This window comes from Rhinolophus sinicus, linkage group LG14 (assembly GCF_036562045.2).
Source record: "Rhinolophus sinicus isolate RSC01 linkage group LG14, ASM3656204v1, whole genome shotgun sequence".
In the NCBI taxonomy this organism is placed as follows: Eukaryota; Metazoa; Chordata; class Mammalia; order Chiroptera; family Rhinolophidae; genus Rhinolophus; species Rhinolophus sinicus.
This window is the reverse complement of record NC_133763.1, coordinates 29,437,416-29,462,171: the sequence shown is the minus strand read 5'-3', so window position 1 is coordinate 29,462,171 and position 24,756 is coordinate 29,437,416. Positions and strand designations below refer to the sequence as shown.

General features: G+C 37.7%; 1 protein-coding gene across 1 annotated transcript in view; it reads right to left on the bottom strand.

Annotated features, from left to right (window-relative positions):
- Window positions 1–24,756, bottom strand: part of SLC26A7 (solute carrier family 26 member 7) — a 269,056-nt gene that overhangs the window by 138,073 nt on the left and 106,227 nt on the right. Inside the window, exon 4 of the mRNA XM_074318598.1 lies at window positions 16,015–16,179. Coding sequence (XP_074174699.1) covers window positions 16,015–16,179 — 165 coding nt within the window. The remainder of the gene's footprint in view (window positions 1–16,014; window positions 16,180–24,756) is intronic.

Sequence of the window (24,756 nt, the reverse complement as noted above, 5' to 3'; positions counted from 1 at the left end):
CCAAAACCTGGTAAGGACAACACAAAAAAGAAAACTACAGACCAATATCTCTGATGAATACCGATGCAAAAATCCTAAATAAAATTCTAGCAAATCGAATACAACAATGCATTAAAAAGATTATTCATCACGACCAAGTGGGGTTCATCCCCGGGGCACAAGGATGGTTCAACATACGCAAATCCATCAATGTGATACATCACATAAACAAAATAAAGGACAAAAATCATATGATTATATCAATTGATGCAGAAAAAGCATTTGACAAGATACAACATCCATTTATGATTAAAACACTTAATAAAATGGGTATACAAGGAAAATACCTTAACATAATAAAGGCCATATATGACAAGCCCTCTGCAAATCTCATAATTAGTGGAGAAAAACTGAAGGCCTTTGCTCTACGTTCAGGAACACGACAGGGATGTCCCCTATCACCTCTGCTTTTCAACATAGTGTTGGAAGTCCTTGCCAGAGCAATCAGGCAAGAGAAAGAAATAAAAGGCATCCAAATTGGGAATGAAGAAGTTAAATTATCACTCTTTGCAGATGACATGATGCTATATATAGAAAACCCTAAAGACTCCACCAAAAAGCTATTAGAAACAATCAACGAATACAGTAAAGTTGCCGGCTACAAAATCAATGCACAAAAGTCCATTGCCATGTTGTCACAAATGTTCCTATTTCATCTTTTCTCACTGCCGAATAGTATTCCATTGTGTATATGTACCACAACTTCTTTATCCATTCATCTATCGAAGGACATTTTGGTTGTTTCCATGTCTTGGCCACCGTAAACAAAGCTGCAATGAACATGGATGGATCTTGAGAGAGTAATGCTGAGCGAAACAAGTCAGACAGAAAAAGCAGAGAACCATGTGATTTCACTGATATGTGGTATATAAACCAAAAACAACAAAAGAACAAGACAAACAAATGAGAAACAGAAACTCATAGACACGGACAATAGTTTAGTGGTTGCCAGAGGGTAAGGGGGGTGGGGGGGGGAGGTGAGGGTAAGGGGGATCGAATATATGGTGATGGAAGAACTGACTCTGGGTGATGAACACACAATGGGATTTATAGATGATGTAATACAGAATTGTACACCTGAAATCTATGTAATTTTACTAACAATTGTCACCCCAATAAATTTAATTAAAAAAGAAAAAGAAAAAAAAAGTCCATTGCCTTCCTATATACTAACAATGAAATCTCAGAAAAAGAAATACAAAAAACAATTCCTTTTGCAATTGCAGCAAAAAGAATAAAATACCTAGGAATAAACTTAACCAAGGATGTAAAAGACCTATATGCTGAAAACTATAAGACATTTTTGAAAGAAATTGAAGAAGACACAAAGAAATGGAAAGACATTCCGTGCTCATGGATTGGAAGAATCAACATAGTTAAAATGGCCATATTACCCAAAGCAATATACAGATTCAATGCAATCCCCATCAAAATCCCAATGGCATATTTTAAAGAAATAGAACAAAAAAGCATCAGATTTGTTTGGAACCACAAAAGACCCCGAATAGCCAAAGCAATCTTAAGAAAAAAGAACAATAATGGAGGTATCACACTTCCTGACTTTGGCTTGTACTACAGGGCTACAATAATCAAAACAGCATGGTATTGGCAGAAAAACAGACACATAGACCAATGGAATAGAATTGAGAACCCAGAAATAAAACCACATAAATATGGACAGATAATTTTTGACAAAGAAGCTAAGAACATACAATGGAGCAAAGACAGCCTCTTCAATAAATAGTGCTGGGAGAATTGGATAGCCACGTGCAAAAGAATGAAACTGGACTGCTATTTGTCACCATGTACCAAAGTTAATTCAAAATGGATCAAAGACTTAAGCATAAGACCTGACACAATAAACTGCATAGAAGAAAACATAGGTACTAAACTTATGGACCTTGGGTTCAAAGAGCATTTTATGAACTTGACTCCAAAGGCAATGGAAGTAAAAGCTAAAATAAACGAATGGGACTATATGAAACTTAAAAGCTTCTGCACAGCAAAAGAAACCATTGACAAAATAAAGAGGCCACCAACTGAATGGGAGAAGATTTTTGCAAACAGTGCCTCCGATAAGGGCCTAATATCCAGAATATACAAGGAACTCATGCAACTCAACAACAAAAAACAAACAACCCAATTGAAAAATGGGCAGAGGACTTGAAGAGACATTTCTCCAAAGAGGACATACAAATGGCAAATAGACACATGAAAAATGCTCAACATCACTAATCATCAGAGAAATGCAAATCAAAACCACAATGAGATATCACCTCACCCCAGTCAGAATGGCTATCATCAACAAGACAAATAGTAACAAATGTTGGAGAGGCTGTGGAGAAAAAGGAACCCTCATACACTGTTGGTGGGAATGCAGACTGGTGCAGCCGTTATGGAAGGCAGTGTGGAGGTTCCTCAAAGAATTATGAATAGAATTGCCATATGACCCAGCAATCCCTCTCCTGGGTATCTACCCAAAAAATCTGAAAACGTTTATAGATAAAGACACATGTGTTCCAATGTTCATTGCAGCTTTGTTTACGGTGGCCAAGACATGGAAACAACCAAAATGTCCTTCGATAGCTGAATGGATAAAGAAGTTGTGGTATATATACACAATGGAATACTATTTGGCAGTAAGAAAAGATGATATAGGAACATTTGTGACAACATGGATGGATCTTGAGAGTGTAATGCTGAGCGAAATAAGTCAGACAGAAAAAGCAGAGAACCATGTGATTTCACTGATATGTGGTATATAAACCAAAAACAACAAAAGAACAAGACAAACAAATGAGAAACAGAAACTCATAGACACAGACAATAGTTTAGTGGTTATCAGAGGGTAAGGGAGGTGGGGGTAAGTGGGATCAGATATATGGTGATGAAAGGAGAACTGACTCTGGGTGGTGAACACAGAATGGGATTTATAGATGATATAATACAGAATTGTCCACCTGAAATCTATGTAATTTTACTAACAATTTTCACCCCAATAAATTTTTAAAAAATAAAAATAAATAAAAATAAATTTTTTTTTTAAATCACTCATTTGGTCCTCTGCTTTCTAGTCCACTGGTGATTCCTTCTAGTGCATTCTTTATTTCAGTTATAGTAGTTTTGTCTTCTGACTGGTTCTTGTTATGGTTCCTATTTCTTTTTGTTGCTTACTATCTCTTTGATCCTTTCACTAAGTTGCCTGAGCATCCTTGTAACAATTGTTTTGAACTCTGTATCTGGTAGGATGCTTGCCTCCATTTAGTTTAGTTTTTTTTTTTTTTTCCTGGAGTTTTCTCCTGGTCTTTCATTTGGGATGTATTTTTTTGTTTCCTCATTTTGGCTGCCTCTCTGTGTTTGTTCCTATGTATTAGGTAGATCTGCTATGTTTCCCAGTTTGGGCTGGGTGGCTTATGTATCAGGTGCCCTATGGAGTTCTGGGGCACAGTCCCTCTGGTCACCTGTGCTGGGTGGTCCAGCAGTGTCCATTGTGTGTGCCCCCCTATTATAGTTGAGCCTTGATCTCTTTTGGCATGTTAGTGGATGGGATTGAACCTCAGGCTGACTGGCTGTGGGGCTGGGCCACATCTACAGCTTATCGGCTGCTATGCAGGGGCTTACTCCATGGAGTGGGATTTGCTCCAGCAGGCTCTAGTACCTGTTGTGACCACCCTTTAGGTGTGCCATTTGTGCAACTAATTGGATGGTGCTTGGCTGTGGTCTGAAACTAAATTCCATGTGTGTTGATTCTTGGGCCTCTTGTTAGGGGCTCTGGTGCAGGCCCAGGTGAACCACTGCCTATGATCATTCAAGGACTACGTGGGAGGCAGTACAAAGTGATCCACAGTAAGTTGATCACTGTGCTGGACAGTGGAAGAGGCTGCACTCTGAACTGAGGATGGCTACTACCGGTACCAGGCCTGGGTTAGCTCCTCAAAAAGTCCAGGACACCCCGAGGCCCGCTGTCACCTGCTAGCTACCACAAGGCTCAGCCACTGATAAAGTCTCCTATGGTACATGGGTTGGATATTGTTAGGCCTCAGGGAAGGACACGTGTTGTTTACCAGGTTAATGTAGATTCTGGTTTGGTGCCAGTGCTGAGTCTGAAGCTACTTAGCTTTTGTCTCAGAACACAGCGAGGCTGGCCACTCACTGCCCACCTGCACTTGGAGACCCCTGACAGTTATCCAAGGAAGAGTGCAATATGAGCAGGGATGGCTGCTTGCTAAAAAATTGCCTCTGGTATTGCACAAGTTGGGTGGGTCAGGGCTCCAGGAAGTCACCAGGATGGAGCAAGTGGAGTTCACTAGGCCAGTGCAGATTCAGATTTGGCCATGTGAAGGAGGGAAACACAGGAAAGATGGTGTCTGCTTTCCAGCTGCACAGGAGAAGGATTCTACACAGGAAAAATGGCAACCAACCCTCCAGTCCTCACCCCAAAACCACACAGCTCATTCTCTCCTTGTATGTCTCTGACACCTCCTGAGGCACTTTCCCCCTGCCGGAGCCCAGGGTGAGTGTCTCTGAGGGCGTGGGTCTGTGTGCAGGCCCTTTAAGAGGATGTCTGGGTTTCCCACAGCCTTCCGTCCCACTCTGACTGTCAAAATTACCACTGCTTTTCACAGCCAGATGTTATGGGTGTTGCTCTTCCCAGCACCAGTACTCAAGGCTGGGGAGCCCAGTATCAGGCTGAGGTCCTTTCCTCCTTCAAGGGGGACTTCCATGGCTGAGGTATTCCTCCCGAGTCTTAACCACCACAGGGAGGTTTGGGGCCAGCCCGTTCTGTATCTCCACCCCTCCTGCCAGTTTCAACCTGACTTCTTTATATCCTTAGCTGTAAAACTTTTGTTCAGCTAGACTTCAGATGTTCTCCAGGTTGATTGTTCTATAATTTAACTGTAATTTTAATGTGGTCACTGGAAGTGGCAAGCACAGTGCTTACTACTCCCTTCTTGAATCCTTCTCTCTAAATCCGATTTTTATAACCTCATTTCTATTTGTCCACAGCTGGTTTCTTAAGTCTAGTTTCAGGGAATGAAAACTAGTTTTTACTTTAGCATACAGACTATTCTTATAGCAGCCCACTTGTTGGTGTTCTCTGCCCTATCTTTTTAACATCCCAAATATAATTTTACCGTAACTAAAAATATTGCGTCAAAAGAACGTATACAAACTATGTTCCTTAGCACCTCTGAAATTCTGCTTAGTAGGTTTCCTAATCAAAGGATTCAGTCCACCTTGTTGAGAGATTAGGAACATACCTGAGGCATCAACCCATCCAAACCTGAATTCTATATATGATGTTTGACAATTAAGTACGCAAACTTGCCACTGTGGACTTACATTGGCAGCACTGTATGACCAGCTTTGTAAGGGTTTCATAACCTTGGTATATCAGTGTCTCATAACTGTGTTCCTGTCAATGTGTGGTGGTGTCTTGCTGAGTGGTGTTCATTATTGTTGCGTGTTTTTGTGTGTTATCACAAGAATGTCTGAGCTTGAATTCGAACAATGAACAAACATTAAATTTCTTGTTAAACTTGTCAAGAGTGGAAGTGAAATCAGGAATATGTTAGTCCAAGTTTATGGGAATAATGCCATGAAGAAAACAGCAGTGTACAAATGGATTAAACGTTTTTCTGAGGTGAGAGAACACATCACTGATGAAGAGAAGTCAGGGCAGCGAGTAACAAGCAGAACGGATGAAAACATTGCAAAAATTCATTGAATGGTGCATCAAAACCATCAGCTGACTGTGAGAAGCATAACAGACCAAGTAAACATAAATAGAGAAACAGGAAAATCTTAACTGAAAATCTTTGCATGAGAAAGGTGTGTGCATAAATTGTTCTGAAGGAGCTCATCGATGAACAAAAGCAAAGGAGAGTTGAAGTTTGCCAAGACCGTTTGGAGAGGCAAGATGATGTTTCGGGCCATGTTATCACTGGTGATGAAACATGGGTGTACCAATGCAACCCTGAAACAAATTGTCAAAGTACACAATGGAAGTCAGCCAATTCTCCATGACCAAAAAAAGTTCTGTCAGTCCAAATGAAGAGTCAAAAATGATGTTGCTAACATTTTTTGATATCAGAGGGATTATTCATTATGAATTTGTGCCAACTGGACAAACAGTTAACCAAGTTTACTGTTTGGAAGTGCTGAAAATGCTGTGTGGAAAAGTTAGACAAAAACGACCTGAGCTTTTCACCAACAATTCATGGCTCTTGTGTCAGGACAATGCACCAGCTCACACGACACTCTTTGTGAGGGAGTTTTTAGCCAGCAAACAAATAACTGTATTGGAACACCCTCCCTACTCACCTGATCAGGCCCCCAATGACTTCTTTCTTCACCTGAAGATAAAGGAAATATTGAAAGGAAGACATTTTGATGACATTCAGGATGTCAATTGTATTACAATGACAGCTCTGATGGCCATTCCAGAAAAAGAGTTCCGAAATTGCTTTGAAGTGTGGACGAGGTACTGACATTGGTGCATAGCTTCCCAAAGGAGTACTTCGAAGGTGACCATAGTGATATTCAGCAATGAGATATGTATCATTTTTTCTAGGATGAATTCATGAACATAATTGTCAGATGACATATTTAACATTATCATTAATACTGTAACTCTTTCAGACAAAGAAAATATATTCAGTTAAAATGAAGACTTGCTGGTGAAAAGGATCAGGGTAATGTAGGTAATGCAGAGTCCCTTTTGTCCACACAGTTAAAACAACAACAACAACAACAACAACAATAACAACAAACCACGTGTATAATCAGATACATTAAGGAATACATTAAAGGTCAGAGGGTTTTATTTGTTATCTTTTTTTACATTATTCTATTGTATTCCACACCACTTTGAAAGAAAATTAGGTACTACAATATTATAGTTATCTGAGACGGAAATGATACTTTTCCTCTGTGTCTCTCTATTTTATAGATGGTAACTGTTCACAGAATTCCTACAAAAAGGAAGAAACAGTTTCCATTTTTCATATTTACTCCTTACGCAAAGTCCAGGACAAAAATCCAAAATGCTACTCAGTGAAATATATTCTACAGGAGATGGGGTTAGAGTGACGTTAAAAAAAATTTGTCCAAATGCTTTATCATAATCCAAGGATAAAACTGAAGGTATTGTTAAGATAATTTGTCAGGAGAAAAACAAAAAAAATCCAAATGTTTTACAGCATTTAGACGATTATTACTTACATTTTATCCATGGTATTAAAAGTATGCCATGGCAGTACTTGTGTAGAAAAAGGGGGAAATTGAAAAACTCTCAAGCCATACCAAATTTGCTGTATTGTGCATTTTGAGAATAAGTGTTTTCCGTAATAAAAATGATCACCTGAGAATGAAACGAATGAGAAAAAAAAAACCAGGAATTTTTAGGATTAAACTATAATTTGTAGAGCAAAGTATGTCTTACAAGATGCTCTAGAAGAACCTGGGGTGGGCAGAGGCTTATTATAACTAGCATAAAGAACACAATAGAAAAGCAAGTTAATAAGAAGTGTCATCCTAATGACTGTCATGTGGACCCACATAGAGAAATCACAGTTAAAGCAGGCTCATAAGAGATGGGTGGGATATAAAGATAGAGATAGGGAAATGGATAAACACACACACACACACACACACACACACACACACACAAACACAGGTCTAGGCAACCTAAGCACACATTAAAATTTCCCATTTCTAGTATAAATCCAGTCATCTAAGTATGCTGTCACATATTAAGCTCCAGTAGATAAAAATTCCTATTAAAGGTCATTCACTTCCCAGATCTCAGAGAATCAAAGACAGTTTATATCTGTTCAGATAAATAAGTAAGCTATTTCACCAGAACTGACCAATCTTTTTAATAAAACAGGAATTCATCTCATTTTAAGACTTAATACTAGTTCTTTAATTTGACCATTTATTATAACGACAAAAAATGAAAAATTAAATATGTATAAACAAATTCATTTTGAGATATTTCAACGAATGAAAATAGCCTATTCATAGTACATATATTACTTATTATTTTCTTTAGTGGGGAGACTTATCAGAAGCACTTAACGAACATTTACACACACACACACACACACACACACACACTCTTTATATAATGTGTTTTTATTTGATTTTTTTTTTATTGACAGATTCTCAACTCTTATAATTGTGTTGGGCAGATAGTAGGTACTCAATAAGTATTGTTAAATGAATGAATACTTTGGTCTAACATAGTAAGAGTAGCAATAAATCTGTAAATAGGAGTAGATCTTACCCTGAATAAGCAGAATGACAAGGAGAGGAAGGACCCAGATTATTCTTCTCTCTCTATCAATACTTGGGCTATGTCATATTAAGAGGATTGTAGTTATCATTTATTCATGCTTTCAACATGTTTTATAGAGGTTCTATTGTGTGCAATGCATTGAGCTAAATATTGAAGCTGTTTTTGAAGTAAACTGCAAGTAATCCACCTTTGATATAGTCTATCTGATCCAAATAATCAGATTTTTAATGCCTTAACCTTTATAAGAATGAAGCAAAATCAAAGCTAAAAAAACTCATTTTCAGGATTTATTTAAAGAAAAAAGGGAAATCATACCCTTTCAATAATTTCTGGGGTCATACCCATTCAATAGTTTCTCATTGTACAACTGCTACTGAAGTTCTAAATAAGGTCCCGCATAGAAACACCTGTGTATAAAGAAAAATATAAATTGTATACACTCTGTTAAACTTCATGAGGTAAAGGAAAAGATCTTAATATTTGAAATATTAACAAGTATTAAAAACTAAATGGACTTTCTGCTCTATAATCAATTAAGCAGAAAATCCTATCAAAATAACCCTTTTACCAACATTCTGGTTGCTTTGGATTTTGCTGTTATAAAATCTCAATGAGATAAAAAAAATATTTTAAGTGTATGATATCATGACAATTCTTCAGTAGCAATGATGAGTATATTTTTGAATTATCTAGAAAGGGACCACACAGAATATTCCAATATATATTTCTATGCTAAATAGAACATGTAAACCCTTTAGTATTATTACTTATCATTCCTGTGCTACCATTGTATTAAGAATCTGTTATAAATGTTTGTGTTTCATGATAGAAACAACAGAGTGATATTACAATCAGCATTTTTAATGTCTGTCAGCATGCTATTTTATAGTTGGTATAAAGTACTAACCTGCAATCAACAATTCTTAATTCCCAATATATGACTTTGAATCAGTCATCAACCACAAAACCAGGAATATCTCCAGGGGAAAAAAATGGTAACATTCATACATATTTACTACCATGTGTTCCAGCTATGATCTGAAAATACATTTGGCATAGTCTGTGCATAGAAATACAGCTAAAATTCAATGACAAGTGCCCTTATAAGAGACAGAGAGGATAAGACATGAACAAAGAGGGGAAGTCCATGCAGAGACAGATGCAGAGTTTGGAGTGATGCAGACACAAGCCAGGACACATTCCTGGACACATTCTGGAGCCACCAGAAGCCTGAAGAAACAAGGAATTCTCCCTTAAAACCTCCAGAGGAAGGAGTATGGTCCTTCTGACACTGTGATTTTGGACTTCTAGCCTCCAGAAATGTGAGGATAAATTTATGTTTGTTAAGTAATCAAGTTTGTGGTGATTTGCTATAGTAGCCACAGTACACTAACAATTACCAACTCAAATACATCTCACTTCTGAGACAACTCAAAAAGGGTGTACAAACTTAATTGTGTTCCCCTAAAATTCATATTTTGAAGCCCTAATCACTAGTATTGCATATTGTGACTTTATTTATAGATAGAGCTTTAAAGAGATAAATAAGTTAAAATGAGGCCATCAGGGTAGGTCCTAGTCCAATCTGACTGGTATCCTCATATGAAGAGGTGATTAGGACATACAAAGAGACACCGGGATGTGTATGCATAGAGAGAATAGCACGTGAAGAAGCAGGAGGATGGCCATCTACAAGCCAAGGAGCGCGGCCTCAGAAAACACTACTTGCACCTTAATATTTGACTTCCAGCCTCCAAAATTGAGAAAAAATACATTTCTGTTGTTTAAACCACCCAGTCCATGGTAGTTTGTTATGGCAGCCTTAGCAGACTAATACAGAGGGCAAAGGGAACTTAGAGCTTTTGCCTTTAGAATTATATATGTGCCCTAGTAAATTTCCTCCTCTTTAAGTTAATCAAAATAGAAGTGTTTTAAAATACAAAATGAAACTAAACAGAAAGCCTTTATTAACAGTTACGAAATAATTAGTATCATTAAAAGAGACAGACAACTAATTATCTGTCACACATAAATAGGCATGGTGGATAGCTATGGTAAGGATTTCAATTAAAGTGCCAAACAAAGGCAATATTTAGAAGACACTTGTCAGAGCCAGAAAAGGCCTTAGAAGTCAACAAGTTATACACATTAATTGTATATATGTACAAAGCAAGGCTCCAAAGACTAATGATTTACCCCAGGTGACTTAACTTGTGAGTGACAGAGTCAAGACTGACACAGTTTTCCTGAACCTTAGACCAACACATTCACCATTTTACCAATGCCTCACTCACTGTTCTCTCCTTTCTGTACAGCAAATGATTTCCCAAACTTCCCTGGTACTTCCTTTTTCCTTGGGATATAGAGGGGAAATGCCACCTCTTTGAAGGAGCATGCCGTCTATGATTTTGGTTGTTAGTGGTGGGATTCAGTGGCATCTGACTGCTTTTCAAGCAAAGTTCTTCTTACCCCTGGCTTTGTGCCTTCAACATCAGCAGTGGAATCATGTCAGTAGAAGGTAAGTAATAAAGTCTTCCAACTTGATTCTAAAGTCTGTGAGCACAGACTTTAGTACAGGGTCCCTGTGAGTACAGGGACCATTATTATTTTTCCTTAACATAAACATATTTCGTGAAAGTCTACTTGTATCTATATACTGTGCTTCCCTGAAAATAAGACCTAACTGGAAAATAAGCCCTAGCATGATTTTTCAGGATGACATCCCATGAATATAAGCCCTAATGCATCTTTTGGAGCAAAAATTAATATAAGACCCGGTCTTATTTTCGGGGAAACACGGTAGTGCATTCATCCTAACTCCTTCTTTCCACCCTGAACAGAGAAGAATTTTTATATTTTCCCTACCTCAAACAGATAGGGGGAGGACATATTGGGGTAGAATGATAGAGACTGTTTAAACTTCATCACTTTCTAAAAGAGTGGAGGAACTAACATTTCCAGAAATAATGCTAACCATCTGATATTCAATGAGCCATTTAATTTTTTCAATTAATACAAGGTGAGCATTATCATTTCCTCTTCACTCCATCACATTACCTGCCTTGAATTACACTAACTGGTTTTCTTTATTAATAGCGAGATTATCTTGTTCACCAATTTGTTTGTAGGACTCCTCCTTTCTTACTTCACATCCCTGCTCAGTATTTTAATAAAACTCCATGGGAACAAGGAAGTTATTTTTCAACTGCATCCTAAATGCCTATGAGGTGATCAATAAATATTTATTGAGTAAATATATTCTAGTGGTTCTTGAATCACAAATGCATACTAATCTTTTCCAATCCATATGTAGCTTGTAAAATATCCCCAGATTATTCTGTTGAACATGTCTGGTTTTGTAGCCTCACATTTAGTCCAACTCTCCCACTTTTCAGGTGAGGAGACTGAAGTCTGCTGTCAGCCTAGTTCTTTAAAGCAGCTTTTGAATCCTTGGAGCCTTTAAATATGAGCCATGATTGCCCAGACATGCTTTCTCCCTGTCCCAACTTGTTTTCAACTTGGTTATATTTTACTTCCACCCCTAAACAGATCCAAATTCCTGCTCGGGGGTCCTGAAAGTCATCTCTGATCCTTCCAAAATTGATATTGGTACAAGTTGTCTCTGTTCTTAAGAATTTGATGTCTTCTCTAAACTTTGCCTACATATCATTACATCATTAAACATTTTAGAATAGGTATTGTTAAGATCAAGCTTGTGTCAGAGAGCCTGTGGAGAAAAAGGAACTCTCATACGCTGTTGGTGGGAATGCAGATTGGTGCAGCTGCTATGAAAGGCAGTGTGGAGGTTCCCCAAAAAACTAAGAATAGAATTATTATATGACCCAGCAATCCCTCTCCTGGGTATATATCCAAAAAAATCTGAAAACATTTAGCCATAAAGATGTATGTTCTCTGATGTTCACTGAAGCTTTATTTATGGTGACCAAGACATGGAAACAACCAAAGTGTCCTTCAATAGATGACTGGATAAAGAAGATGTGGTATATATACACAATGGAATGCTATTCTGCCATAATAAAAGATGAAATAGTACCATTTGTGACAAAATGAATGGATCTTGATATTATTATGCTAAGCGGAATAAGTAAGACAGAAAAAGTCAAGAACCATATGATTTCACTGATATGTAGGATATAAAACTGAAAGCAATAAAGGAACAAGACAAACAAATAAAAAACAAAAAAAACTCATAGACATCGACAATAGGTTAGTGATTCCCAGAGGGTAAGGGGGGAGGGGTGTGGTAGATGATGGTAAATGGAAATCAAATATATGGTGATGGAGAAAAACTGACTCTGGGTGGTGAACACACAATGAGATATATAGATGATGTATTACAGAATTGTGCCCTTGAAACTTATGTAACTTACTAACAATTGTCACCTCAATAAACTTTAATTTAAAAAAAAGATCAAGCTTCCCAAATCCTTCTACTTCCTATAGTAGTGCAAATATAAAAACAAGGAAAATAGTAAGCTGAAATCTCAACCCCAGCCTGTGTTTTCTTGAGTACACATAAAACCCCCAAAGAAGAAACACATTCTATTTTTTGTTACATCATTATATGCAAATGTCTGTTTTGTCCTCTGTTCTATACTTCTGTGCTGAGCTCAGCTCTGCTAGTTTACATTCCATCAAAATGATCCAAGTGCAATTTCAAATTTACATTATCATCATCAGATTCTACACCAAAGCTCACTTTCCAAATGTTCCAGTGTAAGCTATGCATGATGCAAAATTTCTTTCTTTCTTTTTTTTAAATTGGGGTATATTGGGAAACAGTGTGTTTTTCCAGAGACCAAAAACAATACACTGTTATGAAAATATGTTGAAACTGGCCATTTTTCTCTCTCAGGTTCAAGTGGCTTTTAGTAACTGATTATTGGGGTTCCAGCCACCAATTTTGACCAGGCCTGTGATTTGATTCCTACCAGAGTTCACAATACTGAAAGTACATGGTTGAATATACTGTTGTTCAACTCAACCACAATCCCAGTGGATGGCTTTCATTAGAACTTGGCAACATATCTGGCTCACAAAAATTTCTAGTTATTTTTTTTTCTAAAGCATGCCCCCAAATTATATAATATTCAATTGTTTATAATACATTAAACTAGTTTAATATCCAAAACCACATTTAGAATACCTGAGTCTCCATGAAGCTGGCTGACATCATTCATTTGCCATGCCCCAGTGATTCTGAGATCCATCCCACCCAAATTTTGGGAATATTCAAGCTGCTTCCAGTGGATTTTTCATATAAATCACCTGCTTTGGCTTATGTTGCACACTTTCCTAGGGCCTCTCAGGGGTCCCTGGAGCCCAGACAAACAGCATCTGGCTTGAGCATGTCCCATACCTCTGGCTGAGTAGCCCAAAGTCTGGCACTAGCGGCAGCTGGTCTGGTTTGTGAATTGGCCTCCTGAGGCACTTCCAAACATGGCATGAGTGGTGGCCATCTGTGAATTGCTTTGTGGCTCTTGCCAGGTGGCCTCAAGTGGAGCATGGGTTGTGGCTGAACTTGACTTGCAGCAGGTTCCCTCCCAGATGGCCCTGGGGCTGGCACGCCTAGTGGCCAGCTTTGAAACAAGCTGCAGCATCACCCACCTGCCTCCAAGGATGATGCACCCGAGGGGTGGATTGGACAGGCACCAGAGCCATGCTAAGGCAGGTCCTGCTCTGTAGCAACAGCGCCTGCACCATAACTCCTCCACTGTAGTTATGGCCAGTTCTCACAACTAATGAGCCCAAGGGTCTCCCTCCCATTGATGTGCAAACAGCAACCAAGGTTGAGCTACAAGAAGAAAGCACACAAAACACACACAAGGACACAACTGGAGTGTGCAGCCCAGGTGACCCGGAAGACTGTGCCACTGAGCCCCACAGCACACCTACTACGTAAGGCCACTCTACTAAGACTGATAAACATAGAAGCCCTACCTAGTACCTAGAAAGAAACACAGGGAAGCAGCCAAAATGGGGAGACAAAGAAGCATGTCCCAAATAAAAGAAGAGAACAAAGCTCCAGAAAATGAACAAAACAAAATGGAGACAAGCAAAGCAATCTACCAGATGCAGAGTTCTAAACACTGGATATAAGGATGCTCAGTGATCTCAGGAAGAACTTCAACAAAGAGACAGGAAACATAAAAATGAAGGCAAAAAAATAAATAAATAAAAAGGACCAGTCAGAAAGAAAGAATACAATAACAGAAATGAAGACTACATTACAGGGAATAAACAGTAGATTTGATGAAGCAGAGGACTGAATCTGTGATTTAGAAGATAAGGTAGCACAAAACACCCAATTGGAACAGCAAAAATAATTTTAAAAAATGAAGAGCTTTCTGGGACAACATCAAGCATACCAACATTCACATTATAGGGATGCCAGAAGAAGAGAGCAAGGAATTGAAAACCTATTTGAAGAAATAATGATGGAAAATTTCCCTAATGATGGAAATAATTATGGTGAAGGAAATAGGTATACAAGCCCAGGAAGCACAGAGATAAGGGGCTAATATCCAAACTATATAAAGAACTCATACAACTCAACAACAACAAAAAAATACAATACATTAAAAAGAACCCAATTTAAAAAATTGGCAGAGGACCTGAACAGACACTTCTTCCAAGAGACAAACACAGACTGAAAATAAAGAGATGGAAACAATATTTCATGAAAAATGGAAACAAACAAATAAACAAAATCTGGAGTAGTCATACTTATAACAGACAAAATAGACTTTAAAACAAAGACTATAACAACAGACAAAGAATGACCTAGTAATCCCACTTCTGGGTATTTATCCAAAGAAACCCAAAATGCTACTTTGACAGGATGTGCTCATTTACATGCTCATTGCAGTATTATTTACAACTGCCAAGACATGAAGACAACCTGGGTGTCCCTCAATGGATGAATGGATAAAGAAGAGGTGGTACATATATACAATGGAATATTAGTCAGCCAAAAAAATTAAAAAAGAATGCAATGGATCTAGAGAGTATTTTGTGGATTATAGTAAGTCAGACAGCAAAGGACAAATGTTGTATGATTTCACTTATAAGTGGAATCTAAAGAACAAAATAAATAAATGAAACAGAAACAAACTCATACATACAGAGAACATATTGATGGTTGCCAGAAGGGAGGAGTGTTCGGAGTGGGTGAAAAATGGGAAGGGATTATGAAGTATAAATTGATTGTTACACAGTAGTTATGGGGATGTAGTGTATAGCATAAGGAATATAGTCAATAATATTGCAATAACTCTGTATGGTGTCAGATAGGTACTAGATCTATCAGGGTAATAGATGGAAGGGGGATTAGGGGGAGGGTGAAAAATGTGAAGGGATTAAGAAATACAAATTGGTAGTTATAAAATAGTCACGGGGATGTAAAGTATAGGGAATATAATCAGTAATATGGTAATGATTATGTAAAGTGCCAGGTGGGTACTGTTGAATAACTGCTAAACACCTGAAACCAATATAATATTATATGTTAGCTATATTTTAATAAAAATCCTAAGAGATTGTATTTAAACCAAGTTGCTTTAATATAGAAATATCTCAATATTATAATTAACCAAATTCTACTCTGTGAGACACACAAAAAATATATGGACAAAGACATATGGAAAACTTACATAAAAGAATCCAAGTGGCCCAGATATATAGGGAATTTTCATTCCCAAGAGATACTTGACTTGTGAAGTCACGACGTGGGTGGCAGCCCCAGTTGTCATCGCGCTGATCACAGGCTCCGTAAACAGGAATGTAGCACTGCCCAGGTGTAGCACAAAGATGGCCACCTAATAGGACAAAGGAAAATGAAATTTCCCAAGGTTCCTAGAGGGATTAATATGTAACACATTTTCATTTTCATTTCACACAGACATAGCGAACTAATGTGAAATGTGTTTTAAATTTTTGTATGTTCAATATTTTGAGTCTTCTTGAGAACATTATCAGATTCTAAGACTCCAAACATTATTAGGTACAATGTAAGTGCTTCGATAAAAATTAACATATCATTTTTTACTGACAATTGACTTTCTTTTTTTTCTTTTCCTAATCATACATGTTACCAAAAAAAAGGAAATATGCTCAAATCAGTTACTACATGGGGCTCTGTGGAGAAAAAAAAATCAAATTTGCATTATCATATCTGCAATTTTTAAAAAATATCTAAAAGACGTGATTCATTACTTTACAGCTAGTCAGTTTAAAACTGCAAAAGCATTGAGAAAAAAAAGTCATTTCTTGAGTTTTCCCAGTTTCCAAGAAATGGAAACATACTGTTTGACTAGAGACTATGTCAAGTAGTATTAAAGGGCCAATATTAATAAGAAGATACCAGGACTTATTTGCATATGGAAAAGAGCAAAAGACAGAGATAAGTTTAAGGGGTATGTCTTAAGAAACCTAAGAACAAGCAGAAATGTCATTTTTCTTAAACATTTCCTTACTACTCCTAGCATCATACTTTATGGCAGCATCATTCATGACAAAACAAAATCATCAACTCTGAGTTGAAGCTGTGCATTGAGTTCTGCTGGGCAAAAGATGACATAGAGAATCAAATCTCTCTTTCACTATTAACACAGCAATGATTAGTGTTCTTCCTTTACCAGAGAGAGAGCTTTTACAATTGTGTAAACTCAGTCATAGAAACTGCAAAAACAAAAATCCACTATTTTGAAATTAACATTAAATTACATTCATGAATATCCACACTGGAAAAGGGACATAAAGTGGGTGATGTTGATATACCCTTTCAATGTGTTAATTATAATATTTAGGTCAGGTCTTAAAATTCTTGTTCAAAAATATGATTAATGGGCAGCCATTTGGCTCAGTTTGTTAGAGTGCAGTGCTCATAACACCAAGGTCACTGGTTCAATTCCCACATGGGCCAGTGAGCTGTACTCTCCACAACTAGATTGAAAACAGTGACTTAGGAGAACTGACTCTGGGTGGTGAACACAGAATGTGATTTATAAAGGATGTAATACAGAATTGTATACCTGAAATTTATGTAACTTTACTAACAATTGTCACCCCAATAAACTTTAATTTAAAAAAAAAGAAGAAGAAGAAAACAATGACTTGACTTGGAGTTGATGGGTCCTGGAAAAACACACTGTTCCCCAATAAAATACAAATAAGATTACTTATTAAGGAAATCAGAGGAAAGAATAGCAATGAGATCTACTTATATCAAGAGGTCATAGTGATAAAAATGAGAAGTGCTATCTGGTACCACCACATCCTAAATTGCAAAATACATAATTTCTATCACATGCATTGCCCCTTGGCCAAAAGCAATAATGCTCTAAATTCATGTTAGAATGGCACTCAAACCTGAAAATTTAAGTTCTGATCCTGGCTCCACCATATCCTAGCTTTGTGAAATAATATATGAAAGAGCTTTGAAACCTGTAAAATGCGCAACATATGTGATGCATTAGAAACATCCTAAGGAGTCATAATTATTTACCCAGTAAGCCAGCCACCAGCTTTGAAAATGTAGAAAGGGCCATACCACATTTTCCAACTCTGGAAAACTTGGAAGAATTTATCTGTGCAGAAAGAAATGTATTTGAATAGTTTGCAGTTTAGCAGCCCCCTTTTATTCAAGATCTAGTAAAGAAAATAATATGGATCACAAATGTAGAATTCAGGCAATTTGTTTCTGTCAACATAGGAAGCCAAAGCAGCAGCTTGTGTTATTAACATTTTTTCAGAAACGGCATTGGTTTGTCAAAGTAGAAATGTCCTAAGGGAAATATGTAATCAATAAATGGTGTAAGTGCTAATGGAAAGCACTGATCTTCTTGGCAACTCTTGATTCATAGTCTGTTGATTTTTATCTTGCAAACACAGTCAGTTAAGAAAAACGTTGAACTATTTTTTCTCTAAGCATATCTTTACTAATAAATTAGTGTCAATTTATGACATCAACTCTTACATGCCATGAGGATGAAATTAGCATATTACTGAAGTAAGATGAACACCAGAGAGTTGGATTTTCATTTCAGTTAAATACAGCATACAAACAACTCAAATCTCTGAAACTGTGAAATCTGTTTCTTAACATGGAATTTTATGCATACGGGTACATGGTATGTTAAAAAGTTCTCATCTGTATGCTAAATTCTATCTTCATTTATTTTGAGAAGCAAACTTTTGGGAGTCATTGTAGAGACCATCGCCATTTTACCTTCTGTTTTTATTTGTTTTCTAAATTCAAGCACCTGCTTAGAAGGGTTATTGATTTGTCATGCCTGAGAAACAAATGTCACCTAACCTGAAGTGATTCACCAATCACTTCCAGCTACCTACTATCTTCTAGTAGCAGCTGCTTTGTCATTTCCACAATCTGAACGTTACAAATGGAAGAATCCAGGAAAAGTGCAAGATATAAAAAGAGTTCAACCACTTTAAATGTTGCAAATATAGGTATCTAACAGAAACCAGAAAAGATGGAGTACCCTCCTTTAAAACTTATCCAAAGACTTAAAGTATTTTTATAATATTCTACTTGTACACACTTTATGCTTTAAAAATAAAATCTTCCCAGAAAGGGATAAATCCTTAAAATGTAGAACTCTTGACTCTGAAAGATCAAGAAGCCCCTTAAGACCCAATTTCTAACACAAACTATTGGGTACATGAAGGATGCTTGCAAACAGGTGAGATTAACTGAAGTGAAATTACTCTCTTATGGATGACAATATTCTCCATAACCCAAGATAATGGTAAATACTTTAGGGGGAAGAAAAAGAAAGAGCAGAAAGAGGGAAAAGAGAAAGGGAGAATGAAAAGAAATTGAAGAAGAAGTTAGAGAACTTTCCACACGACCCAAATTTCAACATTTTATTCACATCAAAATTGGGGATTATCGACATAAGAAACATCCAAACCTGCAGAGAACTTTAATGAGTTTATTTGAGCCAAACTGACAACAATTGCCAAGAAGCAAAATCTCAATGGATTAAGAAAATGCCCCAGAGAAAGGCAGTTTTGCATCTTATTTTATACATTAGAATCAAAGGAGGAGATGAAGGAGGGTTACATGAAATCCATTGGTAGTAGATTAAGGAGCTGGGGGAAAGCAAAGTGGGGAAATCTCTGAGACTGGAAAAAAGCAAAATGGAGAGACACATACTTCTTTTACATTGGTGGTAACAGGATAGTTAACATTTTATAGCACATAGAGATGGTATACCAGGAACAAGATAATAATGAGGGGTTCTGTAGTCTGGTGCTCTGGTCTGGTGGATTGTGCCCTGAGGGGTCCAGAAAAAGGGATTACTCTGACATTCCAAAGGTATGTTATCTTAGACACAAAAAGACAATAGACAGTCTCACTTAAGGTAAAGATTGACTTTTGTCAAGGAAGCTACAGACCAAGGATGTGACTAACCACCATGAGCAGCTTTTAGTTAGGAATTTTTATGTTTAGACCACCCTATTTGGTTAATTTTGGTCTCTGAGTTTGTAGGGTCTGCCAAGCTGGCCTCCCCAAGCTTGTCAGGTTTAGTATGTGGCCCCTTTTTCATCCACATAGCTCATTCCCTTTTATCACTGAATAGTATGGAAGAGGCTATTATATTCTGAATTCCACAGCACATAACTTCATAAGTACCCTTTTTTCTTTTTTCTCTCAAGTCCTCTGGTCACACAGAAACTTTTTCTGCCATATCCTTATGCAGCATTCAATTGTTTTCCAAAAAGGGAGTTTTGCAGGAGTGACATCCTTCTTATATATGAAGGTCAGACAATTACTTTCATGAAAAGGTGCTACATACCTCATTGCTGAATATCACTATGGTCACCTTCGAAGTACTCCCCTTGGGAAGCTATGCACCGATACCAGTGCCTAGTCCACCCTTCAAAGCAATTTTGGAACTCTTTTTCTGGAATGGCCATCAGAGCTGTCATCATATTATCCTTGATGTCCTGAATGTCACCAAAATGTCTTCCTTTCAATATTTCCTTTATCTCCGGGTAAAGAAAGAAGTCATTGGGGGCCAGATCAGGTGAGTAGGGAGTGTGTTCCAATACAGTTATTTGTTTACTGGCTAAAAACTCCCTCATATACAATGCCATATGAGCTAATGCATTATCATGATGCAAGAGCCATGAATTGTTGGTGAAAAGTTCAGGTCGTCTAACTTTTTAACGCAGCCTTTTCAGCACTTCCAAATAGTAAACTTGGTTAACTGTCCAGTTGGTACAAATTCATAATGAATAATCCCTCTGATATCAAAAAAGGTTAGTAACATCGTTGCAACAAGTTCATGAACTTAATTGTCAGACCGCGTACATTTATTAAACACTTAATTTTGCCACGAAATATGCTGTGCACTGGCTCAAAAATCAGAACTGTGTTTTGGTCGGATTAATATGATGATAGAATGTGGAATAACTGGCCATTTCAGAGTAGTTGTAAGAGGGTTAGCTAAATGAAGAGGACAAAAGCACCTAAACTAGTCACAGCAGGGATGGAGAACAGAGATAAGTGTTGGATTATCCTCTAGACAAATTGGTCATATGCTTAGGAAACATAGTTTATTTTTTATTTGATTTTTTTATTGTGGAATATATCAGAAATTCACTAGGCTTAATTAAGAATTATTTTTGTTTGAAATTGTGTTGTAGGAATATTTCCCCAAATGATGTAGGGGAATTTTGAGTGAGTGAGTGAGTGATTGCTAGGATCGTGTCTCGTGAGACAGAAGAATGGAAACACAGACCCAGGAGAGGTAAAGAGTTTTAAAAAGAGGATAGTTTATTGAAAGCAAAGGGTCAGAGCTCCCGAGCGGGAAGGGGTCCCGAATGGGGGTGTCCAGTGACTGAGGCAAAAGCTCTTACTTTTATACCTTTCCTTGTCTTTTTGGGGAAGGGGACTGGTGCCTTGTAATGAAATTTGTCTACCAGGTTTGTTCTGCTTGCCCATCCTGAAGGAATTAGCAAAATAACCCACTCTTATCTATCAGATCTGCTCCATTTGTAAGGCCAAAAGGAATTTTATGTTTAACCTCAAGGCATTGTTGCATTTTGTCCTGGAGTGAAGGAGTGATTTCAAAACCTGAAGTCTTAGAATATGTCTGTCTTGTTTATTCCACCAGGGACCTCCCTGTCTACTTAGCAACATACTAACTAACCTGTCTCAATTACATGGTTGAAGGAGGCACCATAATCTTATCAGTTCTCCAACTTTTCTAGAAAAATATAGGCTTTCATGCAAGCAGCATTGAGAACAGAACTGTCAGGATTGGACAATGACTTGATTTTCTGCCTTCCTTTCTGCCCTTGCTAAAGAAAACAAGTTGTAAAATGGGATGATTGGAGCATGATATTATAAGATGCAGAGGAGTAGGGAGTGGCAGAAGTGGTTGTAGTTTTATTTTTCATCAGGTGAGGGCTGGGGGACAATTGTGAAAAGACATGGAATATTTCATTGACTAGGTCCCCACATTTACCCTGGACAGATCTGACAAAATGCATGACCAAATTAAAACATTATAATACACTCTCCTACTCCTTTTTCATTAAGAACCGTGTTACAATTTAAACAGATATAGACACATTCTATCTTCTGTTAGGGGATGGACAGAGAAAAGGTAAAAACAACAACAACAACAAAAGCACTCAACATAATTTTGGTTATTTAATAAGGTGATACTGCTAACATTTAATTGACTTTTTTCCTATTCAAATAATTCAACTTGAGGCAGGGCCTTATTTGGGACCCTTGTAGTAGAACCTTCACAATGTCACTGGCCTCACCTTTCCTTGACCTATAGCTTAACAATAGATTACCCCCTGTGGCTTGAGCTTGGAATGTCCCCTGTCCCAGTTCCCTGCTTTAGAAAATTACCCTGAAACTCATGATTAATACTGTTAGACCATTGATCACAATCTCTATGATCTAGCATTCTTTCCAGGCTACTCCAATCATTGTTCCTGGGTTGTTGATGCCCCCAGACAGCCACAGTTGCCAGAAGGAAGGCTCCATACAGACCTTGGAACCATCATGTAGCCTCTGGAGGAATGCCCAGATCTTATAATGTTAAGGCAGTTTTTGAAAGTGTTAACCTGCTGCCTTCTTAGATCACCAGTGGTCTGACAATAAATGCTTATCCTATTGCCCAACTCATGTGTCGTTCTGAGCTGCACAGGCAGCCCGAGCCCTGGACTTGGCTGCCCTCTGGTTTCAAACTCACATTTATTAAATACCAGCTGCTGAAATTATAGAGCTAAAACAGTGTCTGTTACTTTGAGACTCACAGTCCAGAAAGGGAGGTAAATATGTAGAAAATATTTCCTGGCAGATTAAGTAGTCCTATAATGTAAGGCATAAACAGTGTCTTATTCATGGAAGTAGGGAAATTACTTACAACCATGTCCAGAGATATCAGATAAGGGTTTTTGAAATTATTATATTTGAGCTTAGCCTTAAAGGATAAGGAGGAGGCAGGCAAATGGTGTGAAAAGAGCCTCAAAGGCTTCGAGAATGGCAGACACACAGTTGTGAAGTTTAGGACTTTGCCCCACCACATTAGTCATGCCTCATGCACAGGCTGCTATTACTATTAAGTAGGTAAAATGTGAGAAAGAACTAGAACAATTCCTACCCCTAGAAGCTGCTGGATTGAGTATCCTTGAGTTCTTTCTCAGTATTAGTTTAGAAAGCCATGTAGCACAGCAGTTAAGAGACATTATACTGGAGTCCAACTCCTAGGCATCCAATTCCTAATTATGAGATTCTAAATAAGTCACTTTACCTTTTAATATGTTCATCTGTATAATGGAAAAAGTAATATTACTTATTTCATAAACTATTGATGGGGATTGAATGTACGAGATCGGACAATTAAGTTCGCGAACTCATCCTAGAAAAACTGCTGCATACTTCATTACAGAATATCATTATGGTCTCCTTTGAAGTACTCCCCTTGGGAAGTTATGCACCAATGCCAGCACCTAGTCCACCATTCAAAGAAATTTTGCAACTCTTTTTCTGGAATGGCCATCAGAGCTGTCATCGTATTACCCTTGATGTCCTTAATGTCATCAAAATGTCTTCCTTTCCATATTTCCTTTATCTTCAGGTAAACAAAAAGTCATTGGGAATGAGATCAGTTGAGTAGGGAGGGTGTTCCAATACAGTTATTTGTTTACTGGCTAGAAACTCCCCCACAGACAGTGCTGTGTGAGCTGGCGTATTGTCATGATGGAAGAGCCATGAATTGTTGGTGAAAAGTTCAGCTGGTCTAACTTTTTCATGCAGGCTTTTCAGCACTTCCAAATAGTAAACTTGGTTAACTGTTTGTCCAGTGGTACAAATTCATAATGAATAATCCCTCTGATATGAAAAAAGGTTTGCAACATTGTTGCAACAAGTTCATGAACTTAATTGTCAGACCTCGTATGAATACATGTAGTAAACTTGGAATGGAGTTTAGTATATCAAAACATAATAAATATTATTCCTATTACTGTGAGGAATTTTCATTTTTATAATTTTAAGAATGTTTTTGATGAGGCAGAAAAGGATTAATAAAAGTGAACCTGAAAGGGGACTGCCCAGGCCTGCATCCCCTCCCCAGGAACCGCCCAGGCTCATACCCTAGAAGTAAATCTAGGATGGCTAAATCCTCATAAAAAGAGGAGATAAGCCCCAACTGGCTTTAACTGGTTCTTCACACATGCACAAACTGCCAAAACCTACCCATCAGTTGAACTCTAGCCTAATTATAATGCAATTAGAATGAAATGAACATAAAGGCTTGCCCCCTCCCCGTGGGTTTTTCTGTATGCATTCTGGGTAAGAGCATGTGCAGAAAGAAACTAGGTATATAACCAACATACAGTGGTACCTTGGTTTTCAAACGTAATCCGTTCCAGAAGACTGTCGAGCTCTGAAACATTCGAAAACAGCCGACAGCTAGGCCTCAGGATCTTGCACTCAGCGGAAGTCGCGTGACATGTTTGATTTCTGTGGTGTGTTCGAAAACCGAAGCATTTACTTCCGGGTTTATGGCGTTCATAAACTGAAATGTTCGTCAACAGAGACATTCGAAAACTGAGGTACTACTTATGTCAATCAAATGACCTCAGTCTACAAGTCACATCTCCTGCCATACATAAATTTACCTACATTTTCCTATATAAGAAAAAGCTAACCTAAAGTCAGGTGCAGTCCTCTGCCCTGGCAATGTCTAGCCCGGCTTCCCTCTTCTTTAAAAAACTTACTTCCTTGCTCTCCCCATTTCAGGCTGAGTCTGTGAATACTTTTCACCTTTTGTGAATGACCAGGGATTAATCCCAATGACACAATAATTATTATAATCCTAATTTTATTAAATTTATTACTT